This window comes from Notolepis coatsorum, assembly GCF_963971535.1.
Source record: "Notolepis coatsorum genome assembly, chromosome: 17".
In the NCBI taxonomy this organism is placed as follows: domain Eukaryota; kingdom Metazoa; phylum Chordata; class Actinopteri; order Aulopiformes; family Paralepididae; genus Notolepis; species Notolepis coatsorum.
The window spans coordinates 15,028,943-15,041,984 of NC_140181.1; the positions used below are offsets into that span (position 1 = coordinate 15,028,943).

The following is a 13,042-nucleotide window of genomic DNA, read 5'->3' on the forward strand; positions in this document are numbered from 1 at the left end:
GATTCCCGGGCAGCGTGTCGAAGTGTTCTTGAGCAAGACACTCAACCCCTAATTGCTCCCGATGAGCAGGTCGGCACCTCGCATGGTCGCGTCCGCCGTCGGTGTGTGAATGTGAGGAACAAATTCAAAGCACTTTAGATAAAAGCTGTTATATAAATGCACCACTTACTGCAGCTCATCTACATGTGGTCATGTGGAGTCCCCAGCGCGCTCCATGGCAGAGTGTTATCTGAAGTGGCGGGTGCAGCTGGCACACGGCGCACACACAGACGGCGCCCTTGTTTGAGCTCCATGTCTGCTGTGCACCGTATCCCTCCTATCTTGCGTCTCGTCTTGAGTTACCTTCTGGAGGGGAGCAGATTAATTTCCTGATATACAGATGATATACAGCTGCCACATGCATGCAGTCGGAGTCCTTTTTATAGCGTAACTTACTCTTGTCAGCAGTGTACAGTCAGTACTTACTACTCCTGTTATTTGGGTTACATTCCATCTTAACGAGATCTATATCTTGTTATAATGACGTTTTTCTCGTTATAACAAGAGATTTTTCTCGCAAGAAGAAACCAGAATCTTTTCTTTCTCTACCGAACGAATGCAACATGCCACCCGTGGGATTGGAGAGAAACACGTGTAAGGCTTGAGGCTTATCTTCAATCTGTAGGTAAAACTCACCAAGAATCAAACATCTACGCCAGGGGTGGCCAACCAGTCAGAGACTAAGAGCCACAAAAATTACTGTGGTACCACAAAGAGCCACACCATATACCAGCGTTTCTCAACCTTTTTTTTCAGTCACGGCACCCTTCATGTGTTTATAGGTCTCACCCTCTGGCTTCTGAAGTTGCTAATGTCTTTTTTATTTGGGCCTCACGGGGGTTAAAAGTACCCTGTGAGACCCACGGTTGCAAAATTACAAAATCACTTTTAGCCATTTAAAAAAAGAATGTTTATTTAAAAAATGTTAAAGGGGAACTATCTTACTATTTCTTTCACTATTTGGGCACTTTTACACAATTCCTGTGAGTATGGAACACCTAGGTTTTTTTCAAATGGTGAGGTAAGTACCACGTCCTTCCTTCCTCTAGATTTAACGTACGGTTTGTATTTCTAATCAAGTACTCAAAAACCGCATTTTTCTATCAAGATCTTAAGCCGTTTTGAGGCTGGGCTCCAACCACTGTGTGGCCTGGTGCCAACTGCCACATCAACTGCCACATTATTATGCAGCTGAGAAATCTCTGACATCACAGATATGCAAATTTTCAGATGACTCAGTTCAGTGAGGGTGAATATTGTGAGAGGAGAATTGGAAGAATGCGCCAATATGAGAATTAGAGACATAGATCCTATTAATATAAATCCACATAGCTAAGAAACAATGGTAAACACTGAAAAAGGCAATTTATAAGATAGTTCCCATTTAAGCACATGTATAGTCAATTGGTCCTGTTGTTCAGCCTCACAATGCTATTTGATAGTAAATGTGTTTTATATGTCCCACCCTCTGGCCTCTGAAGTTGCTAATGTCTTTTTAATTTGGGCCTCACAGGGTTAACCTCTTAAGCTCGAGATATACAGTAAAAGTGTATATTTTCAGCATTACGTTTGTTTACCAATTATTTTAACTGTTATTAGTGAAATATAAGATTATAGAAATCTCAGGGCATTGAGTCGGAAACCGGCGCATATTGACAGGAGGAAGTGGCACATCCAAAAGTGAGTGTAGTCTTTTGAAGGAAGAGACTCGGGGCTTTCAAATTTTGAAAAACGACCCTACCCAGCTCACACCAGCCCCTGTCAATCATCTGACTTCTGGATTCACTTTTTTATTTCTCTATTTTTTGGGATTATCTCCCACAAACCTGAACGTTATTGCCATAAAACAGAACGCAGTTAGTTTCTCTACCTTTCTGTGAACGTCTTGCAAAAAACGGTGTTGCAATATGATGAAAAATGGTGGAGAAATTCCCTAGATTCAGATACCAAGAACATGCAAATGGACCATTTAAAAAAGAAATTAAATGTTTATTCTACGTCCTTGTGGAATGAGTGACATAAGAAAAGAAAAAAAGGGAAAAAAAAAAAGTATAATATAATATATATATTTTTTTTTTATCGATGGAAGAGCCGCACATTGACGGGCAAAGAGCCGCATGCGGCTCGCGAGCCGCGGGTTGGTCACCCCTGATCTACGTGGTCAAATAAATTACAGACCGGGCCTTTTAAGCTGACACTTAAAATCTACTTTACACTTTGAGGACAATTGATCAGACGCGGCAATTTACTTTAAACATTTGTCTCTGATAGCAAGGCTGAAGTGCCCTCATTAAAGCTGGGAGGCTGATTTATACCGAAGCCAAAGCTAGTCCGTGTTTTTAACCTTAATCCCCTCATGGGCCTTGACAAATGTCTGTTGTCAGGAAGCAAGTCCCTTGAGAAATTCCTGCTGATTATTCTTCATTATTTTACCCTATATGGTAAATCTCTTGCAATGGCTGTGTTGAAGATATGGGTGCTTGGCACATTTGAGCAATTGTTCAATCATACTAACGTTCCTCTGTTTTGGTTTGGGTACAAGCTAGTCGGATGCACACAGTATATACCCCTAGTTGACTAGTACCAGTATATACCCCTAGTTGACTAGTACCAGTATATACCCCTAGTTGACTAGTACCAGTATATACCCCTAGTTGACTAGTACCAGTATATACCCCTAGTTGACTAGTACCAGTATATACCCCTAGTTGACTAGTACCAGTATATACCCCTAGTTGACTAGTACCAGTATATACCCCTAGTTGACTAGTACCAGTATATACTGCTAGTTGACTAGTACCAGTATATACCCCTAGTTGACTATTACCAGTATATACCCCTAGTTGACTAGTACCAGTATATACCCCTAGTTGACTAGTACCAGTATATACCCCTAGTTGACTAGTACCAGTATATACCGCTAGTTGACTAGTACCAGTATATACCGCTAGTTGACTAGTACCAGTATATACCGCTAGTTGACTAGTACCAGTATATACCGCTAGTTGACTAGTACCAGTATATACCCCTAGTTGACTAGTACCAGTATATACCGCTAGTTGACTAGTACCAGTATATACCGCTAGTTGACTATTACCAGTATATACCCCTAGTTGACTAGTACCAGTATATACCCCTAGTTGACTAGTACCAGTATATACCGCTAGTTGACTAGTACCAGTATATACCGCTAGTTGACTAGTACCAGTATATACCGCTAGTTGACTAGTACCAGTATATACCGCTAGTTGTCGATCAGTATATACAGCTAGTTGACTAGTACCAGTATATACCGCTAGTTGACTAGTACCAGTATATACCGCTAGTTGACTAGTACCAGTATATACCGCTAGTTGACTAGTACCAGTATATACCGCTAGTTGACATCCTCTACATAATAGGGTTATTTTAGGGATGTTTTAATCAAATATGTGACGGCATTAGAGTGTTAATATATTTTTAAATTTTCTGATTAATTGAATTTTCAAACCTAAATCTGGAACTTAAAATGGCTGCCCCCCACCTCCCCCTCCTCTCCCTCACCCCCTCCTCCCCGTCCTCCCTCAGAGTGGACTTCAACAGAGACAGGAGTGTGAGTGCCAAGGAGATGCAGCGGTGGATCATGGAGAAGACGGAGGAGCACTTCCAGGAGGCCGTGAGGGAGAACAAGCTCAGCTTCCGCGCCGTTGACCCCGACAAGGACGGTGAGGGAGAGAGAGAGAGAGAGAGAGGGAGCTATTCATGTGTATAAAAGATAGTAGCCTCCCATAGTTACTTTGATTTCCTCCCAGGTGGCTGGTGTGTTTTGTTTACATTCCTGAGTCACACGCGCCGCAGGGAGAATAGTACCGGCGTGACCAGACATCCCCGAATGTCTTATTTCATAATACAAAGTTTTCGAATGGACTTTTGGATTAAACCAAGTTGTATGCAGCCATGAACTGTCTTCCCCTGAAGAACACAAGTTACTTAACGTTACACAGGTCGAGCTACACACGCTTAGCTTGCTAACGTTTAGATAGCAGTGTTGATGAGAAGGAGCCGTCTGCCAACAAAGATGTTGTTTTGACAAATGGATTCACAAAATGTATTACCATCCAAACGTTATTGAAGACTGTGACAGTAAGTAGGTACTACGTACGTACGTCTAACCTTTCCTAACCATTTTGTGGCCGCAGCATTTGCTATGTTATGTGCGCAAATATAATTCATATGCGCATATACCGCCGCCTATCGTCTCCCGGATGGTAATGCACATCATTGGATTGGATTGGGTGGCCATGTGCATCAGAAAAAAAGTCCGGTCCGGGGTTTTCCCATCTCTGGCAAGCAGTATCATGTTACCAGATTGACTGAGGACCCTCAGAGCAGCGCCGATTATGTGTTTCGGACTATAACGTTGGATCAATAAACGCAATCAATATTTGGAATGGCGATCAGGAATTGGATTAATCTTTTTGCAGAACATCTGATGTGAGGTAAGGACTCTATTTTACCAGTATTGGGTTAATCAGATGTTTTTTTCTCAGCTATCGCAGCGTGTGTGTGTGTGTGTATGACGTTAGAGCTGACCAGGTCATGGATAATAGATTTTTCAGCCCACTTCTCTAGTGTGCATAAGTACACATATACTATCGATAATCTAGCGTTTATTTGAAAACGATTCATAAATCAGCCAAAAAATTACGTGTTTTGTGTATTCCACTAAAGCGCTGTTATCGCGGATTTCTCTGGAATCACTAGAAATCTTCAAAACTATACTTGTATTCAAAACGGTATAAAACGTATGTACCAATGAAAAAACAATCCGTTTCGTACATGTTGACTGCAAGCAAGTCATTGATAAGCGCCGGGTGTATTAGACCCATAGCCATAATTTAAGATATAGTTTAAGCGTTCGCAAATTTCGCCGTTCTCCCATTGACTTCGGCGCTGGCACGGAATGGCCATATATGGTCAAAGGGGCGTGGCACTCAATGTGTTAACGGCTTGGATTTGGACATTTAATGAGAAGTTGCAGGCTTTCACTCGCTTGCATTTAGCACACGCACACATTTATATAATTAATTTGCCAAATCACAGTGTGACGGGGTCCTTTTCCTCTTCCCCTCGAAACTCCCAACAATGATGGCGTAGTCGGAATAAGTGGTGTTGAGGTTGCTTTTATTGTCAGCCTTCCAAGGTGCAGTGGTGACATCTCATACTAGTGACATAAACAAAATAATAAAAGCTATACTATTACCTCTGCAGTCTGTCAGGTGGGTTCCACAATAACCTCACGTTGACAGACAAACACTTACTGTGTGGAGCTTCCCTGGTTACTAGGGATGTTCGATATTGGCTTTTTTACCGATACCGATATTCCGATATTGTCCAACTCTTAATTTCCGATACCGATATCAACCGATACCGATATATGCAGGGTTTCCCACCCCAAAAAACGGAATAATTTCAGGTAACTAATCATTTCACTGGATATATATATAACAAATATTGTTATTGTTTTTTTCTTTTATTAAACCGATACCGATATTTTCCGATATCACATTTTACTGCCGATATCGGCCGATAATATCGGTCGGCTGATAATATCGGACATCCCTACTGGTTACCCTTTTTGCAACCGTGGTTCTGGTGAAGCCCCACACAGAGACAAACAGACTAACAACACTTACGGCGCTTCCCTCTGTATACCTTCACTGTACACTAACGCAGGCAAGAACAAACACTCCTTGGGCCGCAGCCCTCATGAACACCCTGGACTCCTCCCCCTCCACAGGTGCCACACATAATTAAACAAACGAAACAGGTGCTACACATCAAATTAATTAGCAGTTTCCTATACACATTAAAATCAGACAACCTTCAACACCAATACCCTCACAACCCAATAAATAAATACATATGCACAACCCAATAAATAAATATATGTACACAACACAATGAATAAATATATGTATGAATGGATATGAATGTATAAATATATGTATGAATGCATGTATGATAAGATTAATGAGTATGTATGCATGTTTGATTATGTATGAATGTATATGATGAGTGAATGTTGTGTGCGTGCGTGCTGCCCCGGAGTCAGTGACAGACCCACTCTGTCACACAGGTTGACTGTGATTAATCACACGGAACTACCACATACCCCAACCTGTTAGGCCGTAAGGTCCCCCAGGTACACTTGATCTCAATAAGGTGGTGAATGAGCTCATGGAGTGAAATCTCTTTGATACAATTGTAACATGGTGTTATTCACAGATGCAAAAAAATATCATTTATATTCTTCTCTTTTTTTCATTACAATTTACTCAAGCCTAGTAACAGACACAATATCTCTTGACACTGGGAATACATACCCCCAGGTCCCTAGATGTTCCTAGATACCAAGAACATGCCAATTGACCTTGTAGAAGTGGAGCAATCTTCCATTTACTTAGGCATGTACCTTTAGGCGAAATTTCTGAAAATAGGGCTACAGCTTTAACAGGTTAAGAGAAACGTCCATTCTACTCCTGGGGCATGTTGTGGAAACGCAGTGGATGTAGTTCGGGAGTGGGTGTGAAAAAGTTACCATAGCTCGGACCAAACACGGCTTGTCAAATGACGCTCTCCGGATGTTTCATCTTGTAACTCGAGAATGGAATCACGCAATAGGTTCGAAAAGGCGGCAAATTCAAGTTTCCAACAATGAATTGGTTGATCGGCGAAAACGCAGCCTGGTGCCGACAGACGAGAGCAAAGTGCTGCGACAGGCGTGCGAGTGTGTGACGTTTTTTAAGTTTAAATATCGACATTATCTGGCCATCCTCAGTAAATACTAGAAAACTCCTCTGACCTCATCTGGTTTTTCCAAAGACCAGAGATGGGATGGGCGCTCGCACACACACACACACACACACACACACACACACACACACACACACACACACACAGCAGATTTAATGATTTTAGAATATTTCAGCTAATGAAGTTAAATCAACTATCCAGTTTGTTTTTCCAGTGTAACGCTTGGCTATTTGAGAGAGAAAGAGAGACTCCTTTATGCTCAGTCTTTACTTTTTATTCTATGCACACTGCCAGCCAGGCCTTTATGCGACGGAGAGATTCAGATATAATTTAACAAAAAAACGGTTCCAAAGTTATTGATGTTTCTCTGCATATTTTCACACCACCAACGAAGTAGCCTACTGGGTTTTGGTAGCTGTCATTTCTGTGCGTCTCCGTCTCGTCTCCGACACTTGAGACCTACGTACTTAGGCCTAACAAAAATAATAGTTGGTTTCAGGTTGGTTGTCAGTTTGGCCATGGGTAGGTAGGGAATTTATTTGTATTTTTTTTTTATTTTATTCTTTCCCACGGCGACTATGGATAGGGAATTTCTTTATTTAATTAACCCTTTCACTGCCACACGACAGAAGGTTAGCCCTTTACTATCACACAACCGACGGCGATGCTCCATCATTAGCATCATTAGCTCCGCGGATGCGGAGCTAATGATGCTAATGATGGAGCATCGCCGTCGGTTGTGTGATAGTAAAGGGCTAACCTTCTGTATTGTCACAGTGAAAGGGTTAACCGGCTGTCGTGTGGCAGTGAAAGGGTTAAAATGTTCACAACAACATGGATGCATGTACTCTGCCAGCATGTTTAATATCCATAATACTAAATGTTTGACTAAGATTTCTATGAAACTTTATTCTTAAAAAAAAAAAAAAAAAAAAAATGATTTTTTTTTTTTAATATATAATTTTTTTTTAAAACTAATAAAATATATTGGGTCGCACCTAAATCGGCAGGGTCGGTCGGCAACCTGAAACCAACCATTATTTTTGTTAGGCCCTAGCCACCCCTGCGACACAACTGTACCGTAGTTCTTTCTACGGTGTCAGAATAAATACAGTCGGACAATCTTAACAATTATTAACACATTTACAAGTCATATTACGTTTTGCAAATAAGGAAACGGAGAGAACATTTCAAAGCACAAAAAAAATTGGCAATATCTAAATTTTGACCTATTTCTGAATCGCTCATCAACGTTTTCTGCATTTCTGAAGAATTGGCTCCGCCAAGATATGGTGGCCTAGACTGTACCGTGTCACATGTTTGAATATAGACACTTGCAAATCGTTGTTTAACAGTTTATTTGAATGCCCCAGCAGTTACATCTATCATTGGGACAATGTCCCAGCAGTTACATCTATCATTGGGACAATGTCCCAGCAGTTACTTATCATTGGGACAATGTCCCAGCAGTTACTTATCATTGGGACAATGTCCCAGCAGATACATCTATCATTGGGACAATGTCCCAGCAGTTACTTATCATTGGGACAATGTCCCAGCAGATACATCTATCATTGGGACAATGTCCCAGCAGTTACTTATCATTGGGACAATGTCCCAGCAGATACATCTATCATTGGGACAATGTCCCAGCAGTTACTTATCATTGGGACAATGTCCCAGCAGTTACATCTATCATTGGGACAATGTCCCAGCAGTTACATCTATCATTGGGACAATGTCCCAGCAGTTACTTATCATTGGGACAATGTCCCAGCAGATACATCTCATTGGGACAATATTCCAGCAGTTTTACTTATCATTGGGACAATATTCCAGCAGTTACTTATCATTGGGACAATGTCCCAGCAGATATAGATTTTTCTAGTTGTGGTTAAATTAAAAGTAATGTAATTCGTTAAGAAAGAATCTGTAGGAAACCAGACTGAATTCCTTGGACACAGCAGCTATGGCGCATAATGAACTACAAGCGTAACATAGTCATTTAGAACAGACTGACTCTGTGTTACAAACACTGCTGTTTGTGAGGCCTTTTTGAGTTTTCTGTGCATGGCCACACTGCTACTCTTATGTCCCCATATTGCCTCAGAATATCTTCCCAGCGGTCAGGAGAAACCTCTAAATGGGTGTCTTCTCCTCATCTGTAGGTCACGTGACATGGGACGAATACCGGGTGAAGTTTCTGGCCAGCAAAGGATTCAACGAGAAAGAGATGGCTGAGAGGATCAAGAACAACGAGGACCTGAAGGTGGACGAGGAGAGTAAGTAGAGCGATGCAACGCCATGTAAACACACCAATCTGCAACGCCATGTAAACACACCAATCTGGAACGCCATGTAAACACGCCAATCTGGAACGCCATGTAAACACGCTAGGGCTGTCCCCGACTAAGGATTTGGATGGTCGACTATGATTGGCAAAAATGTGCCGTTAGTCGACTATTGGTAGACTAAAAAAGAATATATATATATATATATATATATATAATATTAAAAAATTTAAACTTTTTTTATTCCATTTGGGCTGTGGGGGGTGCTTAATGTCTGAAGGAGTCGACTGAAGGCTTCTTGTCCTCTGCAAAAGCATGCAATTGGTCCACTGATGGATACATCTTGATATTTGTCTAGTCTAGTAGTGTGTTCATTAGATGGGTGAAATCCTCTTTCAGTGCCTCTGTGCCTGTTTTCGTAGGCAGTTAGCCTCTGGCATGCGTGCCATTAGCGTTAGCCACGCTTCTAGGCCTCTTTTCTTTTGGAAAGAATGATATATATATAATATATATTATAATCTTTAAATTTTTTATATATATATCACTGATTCTTGAGAGTCGGGACAAAACACTTTTGAATATTATATTTTGAGAATGCACACTATTATATTGATTAGAGTTGTATATTCATGTAGAGAAAGGTCTGAGCTATTTAACCATGTAAAGGTGCGGGCTCTACATAGAAAAACATTTTGAACAAATTCACATGTTTCCCTTTGAAACTTGATTTGGGTTAACTCCGTCAGACACACAAAAAAGTATATAATTCTAATTATTCCAGTCCAACAAGAATCTAAGGTTCTGAAGTATGTTGTAATAGTGTTTAGTTACTCTGGTATGCAATCAAATATAATATATAAACCTCAGGTGTAATTTCACACTATTCTGAAAACACAGATTTAGAAATATTTGCATTTTCAAACTTTGTTTTTAATTTTGATATGATAAAAAAAAGATCATTAAGTAAATAAGACAAGAGGATGAAGATCTGATGCTCCTTTATTACTTAAACAACATAAACTGAAGAAGAAATTTGTATTTTCCACAGAATTAACAAAAACAAACATCTGACGGTGTTGACAAAGATCTGACGGAGTTGACAAGAAACTGACAGAGTTGACTAAATTGTATATGCATCTCTGATAAATGAACACATGCATTTTTGTTGGAACAGATGGAAGTGACAATGATAAGAACTAATAACTCCTTGTTAATGTTAATACTGAACATTTTGTTAACTCAATTGTAATAACAACAAACTTTACATACACTGTTTCCAACTATTACAAAATGCACTGTTTCCAACAACAAAAACAGTCATGGAGACCAGGACCCCTTCTTCTCGTCCCTGTTTTCATCTACCCAACTTCCTGATCTCCACGTTCTCACCCTGCACTTCTCCTCTTCGTTTCCTTCTGCATTTCCGATTAGTTTCACTATGATGTCTTGAACTGGGCAGAAACAGAACCTTTTCTGTTGGACCATGGGGATGCAGAAATTCCACTTTTACATCTTGTTGATCAGTATCCACATCGATGATCTTGGCTAGCCACCAGTGGTCATCATATTAGGGCGGGCCATACTTTTGTGCAAACATGAATTTTAAAGAAATCTTAACATGAGGGGTGTCTAAAATATGTGTTTCTTGTGGGGAATTAAAATATAGGAAACATTTTTGGATTTGATAACTCTAACTTACATCATTTTGTATTTCAAACTGGCAGATTTGACAATTTTTCACCCCTTTGCAGGGCCGGACTGGGGGAATTATTCAGGCCAGGAAATATAGTGCGAAATATAGCCCAAGTCAGGCAAATTTTTAAGCAGGGGGTCTGGGGGTCCCCCACCAGGAAGATTTTTGTTACAATGACTTAATTCCCTACATGCTGGTGCAGGACTTTTAAAATGTTTACCCTTTAAATGCCATTGTTTGTGATGGCATCACAAATTATTGTTAAAAAAACACACACATTTAAATATTTTCAATATATCAAATGCAAAGTGGATTTTTCTGGGGGGGATTATTACAGGCTAATAATTGTTATAATCATCATGTGTCAATGATTAGCAACAACACTGATTTTGATGGATTTTTAGTTTTTGTAATGTCAGACTTAACAACTCAGAAATCAGAAAAGTTAGAGTATTTCATTTTTAATCTGACATTACAAGAAAAATTTAAATGGTTATGATCAGGACTGAAGTTGAATAAAAGATTTATGCAGGGAAAAATGACAGGGGATGATGATGATGCATGGTAACATTAGCTATGTTAGCTAGCTAGCATGTTTATTTTTATCACTGACTAACCTGGTGGTCCCGTGGTGCAAGAAAACATTTGGTCAATGTTGCCACATTTAGCGGCAACATTTAGGGCGTCCCGTCTCTGCTCCATGCTTCCTCTTTTTTTCACTGTTGAAGTGTTGAAACATTTCATTTCCAGTAATTCCTATCTGACTGTTCTGTGAAATACAAGCAGTCAGCAGTATGTATTTTTCTCTCCCTCCCTCTCTGCCCCACCCTTCCTCTTTTTTCCACTGTTGAAACATTTCATTTCCAGTCATTTCCATCTGACTGTTCTGTGAAATACAAGCAGTAAGCAGTATGTATTTTTCTCTCTTTCCCTCTCTGCTCGACCCTTCCTCTTTTTCCACTGTCCATCTTCAAACGCAGGTTATGCTTGACATTTTTTGTCTTTCGCTGTCTCTCCCTGTCATTTTGCAGAAGTGCCATCTGCCATTCCATTCGCCATCTGAAGACATGGCTCAAAAGGGACTATACCTAGACACTTAGCTTAAGGCACCCTTGCATGTTGTATGAGTCTGTATGTATATAAATGTTAAATGGTATATGTGATGTGTTGTGATGTCACGTTTTGTATGATGCATGTTTTAAGCATCACATTCCCCCACCCCCCTACAAGGACCACAATGGAAATAAGCTCTGAGCTTTTTTGTGTTTCATCCTTGGCAGTATATCCCGACTGTGCTCTTCTGTCACATGTTTATTTTTTATATTGTCAAATAAAGTCATTCATTCATTCATTCATTCATCTCAACTGTCAATCAGTTGTATGGCCTGGTACCGCCTCCACCAATCACATGCGGCTCCCTTTGTGTGTGTGTGACAGACAGACAGAGCTCCTGATGGCCAGTCCGGGCCTTCGCCATACATGGATGCCAACATGAATCTGAAGGAAATCCTAACATGCAAGGTGTCTAAATGATGCATTTCTTAATGGGGAATTTAAATATGAGTACATTTTTGGGATAGGATAACTCTAACCTACATAATTTTGTATTGCAAAATTTTGAAGATTTTAAAAGATATGGGAAATAATTTATAATGACAAAGCCATCATTAGCACTATCCATCATCACACATCGTCACACGTGCAGAGTTCAGGAAGAAATCCTGGACATTCTGTGTTACACCCTGTATGAATGTTGGCTTTTTCTGAGGATGCTCCCTTTCTCTCATTAACTTATAGGTTAACCCAAAGTCTTTCATTTGTTGAAGAAGACGATACTTTTTAAGAATCGTGCCTGATGAACTCAGTGCTGGTTTTTGGCGCCGTGGGCCAGGAGTTTGTTTGTTTGTCTTCAGCTCTCTTCTGAGGATGTGGTGGAATAGCAGGGCCTTTTGGATTTTCTGATTCCTTACTTTGCTTCCTGATAGCATATTCTTTGTTTCCGTGCCTGGAGAGTCCAGTGGTGATGTACAGTATTTGTAGCCTTTTTTCAGCACATTATTGTTTTTCTCAGGTTGTTTTGTTGCTTTGTTACATTTGTAATCTTCTCTTTTAAAGTTTGTATTTATCTTGAATGCCTTTTTCGTGTTTTACTTTGTTTCTGTTCCTGTCTGAGAGACTCTCTGCGCTGTCTGGCATTGTTATCTAGAATATCCTGATCTGGGGG

General features: G+C 40.2%; 1 protein-coding gene across 2 annotated transcripts in view; it reads left to right on the forward strand.

Moving 5' to 3' along the window:
• Positions 1–13,042, forward strand: part of sdf4 (stromal cell derived factor 4) — a 36,514-nt gene that overhangs the window by 8,296 nt on the left and 15,176 nt on the right. For both annotated transcript variants that reach the window (XM_084333780.1, XM_084333781.1), the window contains exons 3-4: positions 3,607–3,743; positions 9,003–9,116. In XM_084333780.1, the coding sequence (XP_084189906.1) occupies positions 3,607–3,743; positions 9,003–9,116 (251 nt within the window). The remainder of the gene's footprint in view (positions 1–3,606; positions 3,744–9,002; positions 9,117–13,042) is intronic.